The sequence below is a fragment of the Penaeus monodon genome, chromosome 25, assembly GCF_015228065.2.
Source record: "Penaeus monodon isolate SGIC_2016 chromosome 25, NSTDA_Pmon_1, whole genome shotgun sequence".
Taxonomy (NCBI): Eukaryota; Metazoa; Arthropoda; class Malacostraca; order Decapoda; family Penaeidae; genus Penaeus; species Penaeus monodon.
In genome coordinates this window covers 39,913,888-39,920,486 of record NC_051410.1, presented here as the reverse complement: position 1 = coordinate 39,920,486, position 6,599 = coordinate 39,913,888, and the positions used below count along the sequence as shown (strand labels likewise).

General features: G+C 35.1%; 1 protein-coding gene across 1 annotated transcript in view; it reads right to left on the bottom strand.

Moving 5' to 3' along the window:
- The window catches only part of LOC119589260 (tetratricopeptide repeat protein 21B-like), a 10,568-nt gene that overhangs the window by 464 nt on the left and 3,505 nt on the right, over window positions 1–6,599 (bottom strand). The window contains exons 10-26 of the mRNA XM_037937879.1: window positions 6,315–6,451; window positions 5,922–6,108; window positions 5,705–5,814; window positions 5,385–5,505; window positions 4,904–5,046; window positions 4,410–4,603; window positions 3,970–4,060; window positions 3,686–3,831; window positions 3,220–3,367; window positions 2,794–2,930; window positions 2,462–2,597; window positions 2,097–2,244; window positions 1,481–1,643; window positions 1,051–1,273; window positions 749–943; window positions 422–568; window positions 69–210 (exon numbers count right to left, since the gene is read on the bottom strand). Of these exons, the coding sequence (XP_037793807.1) occupies window positions 69–210; window positions 422–568; window positions 749–943; window positions 1,051–1,273; window positions 1,481–1,643; window positions 2,097–2,244; window positions 2,462–2,597; window positions 2,794–2,930; window positions 3,220–3,367; window positions 3,686–3,831; window positions 3,970–4,060; window positions 4,410–4,603; window positions 4,904–5,046; window positions 5,385–5,505; window positions 5,705–5,814; window positions 5,922–6,108; window positions 6,315–6,451 (2,568 nt within the window). The remainder of the gene's footprint in view (window positions 1–68; window positions 211–421; window positions 569–748; window positions 944–1,050; window positions 1,274–1,480; window positions 1,644–2,096; window positions 2,245–2,461; window positions 2,598–2,793; window positions 2,931–3,219; window positions 3,368–3,685; window positions 3,832–3,969; window positions 4,061–4,409; window positions 4,604–4,903; window positions 5,047–5,384; window positions 5,506–5,704; window positions 5,815–5,921; window positions 6,109–6,314; window positions 6,452–6,599) is intronic.

Here is a 6,599-nt window from a genome sequence, read left to right as displayed (position 1 = left end):
CAAAGACTGGTCTTTATTAATACCAAGGAAGTTACAAACTATTATAAGTTTTAGTAAAAATTTCATACCTATCATTGGATTTGTATTTCCACTGAATTTCCAAGCTTGTTCATAATTGTATGCAGCATCCCGATAACTTTGTTCCTTCTCCATGATGAAACCCATATATTCATAAGCTTTCATGCAAGATCGGTTGTGTTGTAAGACACGCTAGAAGGGAAAATTTAAGGTAAGAAATATACTTTCCTGAGAGTTTCCCGGTATTATTGTATACATACAAGACCCTGACTGTTCATATATGAATATACAGAATAATGTATTTTGTACTTATTCCTAAGTAGATAAGCATGAGAAATATATAAACAAGAAATTACATGTGGAAACCATTTCTGTTTTGCAAAAATCTATATGCATATCAAACCTTAAGAAGGTCTGTAGCCATGTCATATTTTCCAGTCTGCACATATATGTCTGCCAAGAGTAGCCAACATCTCTCCAGATATTCTGCATCCTCAAAATTCCAAATTGATTTAGCTACTCGTTTCAGCTGATTTCGAGCACGTGGAGTCTGAAAACAAACTCATTGATAAAAAATATCAAAGAGGTTATGTGAATTTTTCTCTATATAGGCCAAACTTAAAATGAAAATGCCTCACTTTAATACAATTAGCACAACCACTAGAACTGTCTGCAGTAATATAAATTCAGTGTAATAGTTGGCTAATTTCACTGCTGATTTTGATCTAACCTGTTTTAATATCATGTATGCTGTAGCCATGCCAAGAATGGCCCCAACATGATTCTTATAACTTTCTTGGCTGGCAATGTTCATAAAATCTTGTAGTGCTCGCTCAGCATTAGCCTTCTGTTTTGTTGCCAACAAGAGGAAATTACTTAGAATCTGATGAGAAACTTGCTGATCACCAGGTTTAGGACTCAGTTCCTGAAACATAAAAATCATCTGTGAAAGGAAGATAATTATCCTCTGAAGATATTTAAAAAATAATGCCTTAAATAAAAATATCAAATCATCACCCCCCAAAAAATTACCTTCAGGAGCTTATCTGCTGTCCTAATTGCCATGTCCAAAGTGTCTCTCGCCCCAGACTGGTTGACTTCACTGTCCACACTTTCAAAAGTCTCTCCTCCAATGGTGTCGTTATCAGGATTCAGGCAAATTTCAATCATGTTATAAATCGCTCTCTGACCCCATTCTTGATCCTTCCGTGCTTTATTGAAGTACTTCAGCGCAGCATTTGGATTTCCTACATACCTGTGAAAAAGTTTACTTGTTTTTGAAAGAGTATATTGTGAACAAGCTGTCAGTAAATTTCTGAAATTTATATATATTGCCAATATCTCCAATTTCTATGGGATTACAGAATGCTACATTGGTCTCATATTTCAGAATCAGTTTTGATGAAAAGCTTGAACTGGAACTATAGAACTGGATCAGTTTTCAGCACATTTAGAATAATACCATTCATATAAGCCTTTGCAGAAGTTGAAACCTGAGTCCATGTATGGCTTGAGGGTAGCTTGCTCAGCCCGATCAAGATATGGAGTTGTCTCATCTAAGGTTCCAGTTCGTCGCATAACCTCTACAAGACGAGCTAATGCTGGGAAGTATGCCGGACGCCTGTCTGGTATGATAAGTACAATATGAATAATGAGAGTTTGCCTAAAATAGTTAGAATACTGTATAAAATCACAATGAAATGAACATTGTCTCTACATATCAATTAATAATAAGCACACCTGCATACATTCTAAAAATCTTACATCTGAGAATCAAATTGGAATACTTCAAGCTAAAAGCTTTAATCCATGTAAAGTATTCTCATTAAAATGTTGCAAACATTTAAAATCAGTTTGATCCAAGTTTTTTTGTTTCACTATGTATATCATAATACAAAAAAAAGTCAAATGTGGTAGAATTTATACAGACAAACCATAAGAAATAGTCAACACAGTTACCATTATTTGCCATTTGTTACTGCAGAGGCAGTGGCAGAGGAAGAACTATTGTGCAAACTAAAGTAAGCTAAGAAACAGTCCATTTCCAGTGATGTACTGAGCGAACATGAACTACCTACCAAGTAACTGCTGGAAGTGGAACATAGCTGTATCATACTCATTTCGTCTGTATGACAAGTCGGCCATCATGACTGTGGCACTGTCATTTTCTTTGTCACTTCTCAGTAGTGTCATGCATGTGTACTGACACTGATCCAAGTCATTAATCTGTGAAGGAAAACATATTTCGTTGAAGTTTCTCTTATTCTAACCATTACATATTTCCAACAGGTGAACAGTTCTACTTGATGCAAATGATAGACTCATGAATACTTGAAACTTGATAGCATATACTGATATGTATTTTCTTTTATCCTTTGTAACTTTCACAGCAGTAATACATACACTTTTCACTATTGTTTGGTGAAAAAATTACTGTGCTTACCTGCATGTAAAGCTTTGCTAAGGCCAGAAGTGTAGGAGCATGTTCTGGATCATACTGAAGAGCCTCCTTGTATAACCTAATAGCTTGATCAAACTCACGCTGGTTTGCAGCATGCTCAGCCATCTTGCTACACATACTGAAAAAACAAGGTAATTTCTAATGTTAAACAAATCATATTATAACTAGCATAAACTCCAAATGAAGAACTGAAAAGCTGTGAGTAAAATACAAAAAAATCAATTACAGGTATAATAAAAGTAAAGATTAGTCTATATGCTCTCACAGTGCTCAAAATATTACAAACTCAAGCATCAGCTACTTGGTAAACACACCTGCCAGCTAACTGCTTCTGCTCAGCTACTGAGTCTGGCAACTCTACCTGTGCTCTCTTGAGTACTTTTACTTGCACATCCTTGGCCTTACTAAGAGTTGCCAGAGCTTGATCAAAATTACCTGCCCTTTCATGAACCTGAAATTCAAAACATTAAGTAAAGTCACCCAAAACATCACATGCCAGAAAAATGAAAAATTACAAGGACACAATAGCAAGAAATAACAAAGACGAAACTGCAAATTAATGGGGGTCTGTGTAACCAGAACCCTGACTAACCATGTGGAAAATACTCTGAGTTCAAACATCTGCATAATCATTCTTTTGGTAAAAGTCTAATGTGATATTAAATGAATATTGATTGCTGTTCTAGAAGGTTATCATTTCAATATTCCTAGACTACTTACAGACTGGTCCACAGGTTTACCTTTGCAAGGAGGTTGAGCAGTTTTGCTTGAGTAAGCATAGAATTCAGGTTGGAATGATTAATGGCCTCCACTTCCAGTGCCTGGCTAATGGTCTTCTCTGATTTATCATACTGTTTCAGCCTCATTTGCAGCTCAGCCATATCATATCTATTTGAAAGAGGGAACATGGACTTGTAGTCTTTATGAGTCCTTAATACTGCCTTTGTGACATCTTTTATAAGCCTATCTCTATTTGTGCTATCTAGTCTCAATTAATGTACTAAAAAAAAACTGCAAAAGCTGTGATGCCCTGTTCTAATAAGCTTTGAAAAATCAGTGATATGGTCAGTAAATCTCATACTAATAATTTAAGAAGACACTGCATGCAGCACAATTTAATGGAATATGATTAAAACATAATAGTTTAGAAAAATATATACACTTCTATATACCTTAATTTGATCAATTCACAACACAAAATCTTACCGCAACTGGTTACTGCTTCCACTTTTTATTGCTTCCTTGTAATAATTGATAGCTTTTCCATACTGATGTGTCTTCACGAGTGCCATACCCATGCGACATGCCAACACCGAATCTCTTGGGTTGCGTTTCTGAGCCTGTTCGTAAACCTAACCACAAAGACATAGCAGAATATAAGACTTAATGAGCTTGTCTAGCACAGAAGAATCAGCAAATGAAATTATATAATTTTGAAACTTCACAGTAATAACAGAGTATCACTAACATAATTGCAATCATACAGTTACCTCAATGGCACGGTCAGGTTCTTGAATGGACATGTAGGCATCACCTAACATTAAGTAGCTCTGGGGTGTTGGATTCTTCTCAACTACTTCTCTGTTAATAAAGAATAATGCTATCTATTTATCTGTATGAATATTAATTTATGTTTATCTTTCCCTTCCTAGTAAATAATTTCCTATATTAAGTAATGGTGAATTAGAACATAATGTAATTTTGTGATAGGATACAGGACAGAAATTTATGTTGAAATTCCATATATTAAAAATACTGTATGAATTCTACTTTATGAGATCACACCTGATCAAGAACTAAATTAAATTTTAAGTGCATTCAGAACCTTTTTACAAACAACTTGTGAGAAAACTCACATACACAAACATAAAAAAAGTAACTTTTGTACAGTCCCTGCACCTCATGTTCTAGAATTTGGTAAATACTGTACCTATAACAAGTAGCAAACATTCGCTTGTCTTTGAGATGATTAAGATAAATATTTGCCATCTTGTCTCTTGCTTCCAGGTAGTACTGCTGATCAGGTCCAATAGATCGCAGCATGGCAAGAGCATGTTCAACATCACCACGCATTAAGGCTAAGTCTGCGCTGGCGATGTTTAGCCTGATTTCTTCACCAGTGCCCTTTTAAGAAAAATACCTGTTAGTTTACTTTTTAAAACTATCTAGATAAATTTTGTTCTAATTTAGTAAGGTGGGGTAATTCAGCTTTTCTAAACACAAATAAGAAATCATCTTAAACTTCTACATCATGCTAGCTAATTACAACTATTAGTTATGTCAGCCATCATAAAGATAGGAGATTTATTTATTACTTAGAAATGTAATATAAAAGTAAAATTATGTCATATATAAAGAAAACTTTAAACCTTCTTATCTTAGATCTGAAAAATATGAAAAGAATTACAGTTTCTACAAACTAACCTGAAACTCCGTCATTGCCTGTGTCATAATACTAGCTGCCTCGTTTGGTTGGTTATTGAGTCGGTAAGCATCACACAATTCTAAAAATACTGATGCTCTGTCAGGCAAAGTCAACTCAGCTTTATTGCGGCTTCCCTTAGTTGCTGGAAGAGATATTGAATCATACTTTTAATAAATCATGTGCATGCTTGCTTAAAAAGGAATGGCTATATCACTAGGACTGAAGGGACTTCGTAATTCAATTATGAATGAAAGTTTAGAAGGATGAAATATATCTATAAAGCTGCTCTAAAATCAGGGATCACATTGGAATTTACTACTAGCTAACGTGTGGAACCTCTAATCTGTGCAAAAAAAATACTCACCAACTTTATAATTAGTTATAAGCAAATCCCAGTTTAAGTGCACATTGTATCTAATGTATCTAAAAATCATGTGTATAATGCACCATACACCACATAAGTGATTGGGAAGAACTTACTTGTGGGTCTGGTATTAGCAAGATTCAAACAGGATTTCAGGGTATTGATGGCTTCTTGATACTGCCCCTGTTTTTTCATAACCCTTGCTCGAACTAGGTGGTATGTTGGCTGCTCTCTCACCTATTTATGCAAAGAAGAATGCAATCTAAGAGAATGAATCATCATAAACTTATGTCTATCAGACTCAAAGTCAGTGGCTGTCAGTATACAAAACTCTTAACAATACACTCTGGCTTAAGGTTTCTGGTTTAATATGGTACTAGCTATTAAAAATGTTGGGCTTTTTGTTTATGACTTCAGTGGGGAAGAAAAAAAATACCTCAAAGTTGTATGAGAGTCCCACTTCCAGGCTCTGCTGAGCTTGCTTGAAGTTTCCTTGGTGGAGCTGAATCTGGGCCATCAGCAAGTGTGCATCTGAACTTGTTGAGTCTGTCAATATAAGTGATATTTAGACATACTGCGATACATCTGATTTTGTTTTTTAAACACTAAAAATATTCTGATTTCAAGATGATATGAATCTAACTTTTCCTTACCAATTTCATCTAATACATGCTGGAGTATTGTTGATGCTCCTTTCACATCACCAGTAACAAACTTTGTTCGAGCAGAGAGTACAAGAGCAGTAAGGAGGGCAGGACATGCACGGGTAATGGCATCCAGCACAAGTAATGCTCGTTTAACAACAGGAGGCACCTCAGTTGTCGTTGCAGTATCACTTGGCTAATGGATTAAAACATAAAGTATATGATTTCATAAAATTTTCAAAATATAATATGAACAATGATAAAAGATTTTCAATTTCTGAATCTCTCTTTAATGAACAAACATTCGCTTAATTAATGGAACCACAAAAAAAGTGTATATGGCATGTGCTACAGGAGAATTTTACACAGATTTTAACAGTACCAAGACACTTTATTCCATACCTGATTTGGAGCATAGAGGAGACATTCATGGACAATCAGAAGTAAGAAGTCAGGATTCAGAGCTGCCAAATACGTTGAACCAAAGGCCATTCCTCGATGGTTCTTGAAGTGGTTGTCAATTGCCTCAGTCAGTAAAGCTATGGAATGATAGTTGGTATTACTTCCTCTATGTTAGTCCAATACATAGAAGCAAATTATAAAAATACCTATGATGAAATATACACAGCATGATAATCTTGTCTCACAGGCAGCTTCAGTATTATTCTGCAGTTTTACAGAAAAAAA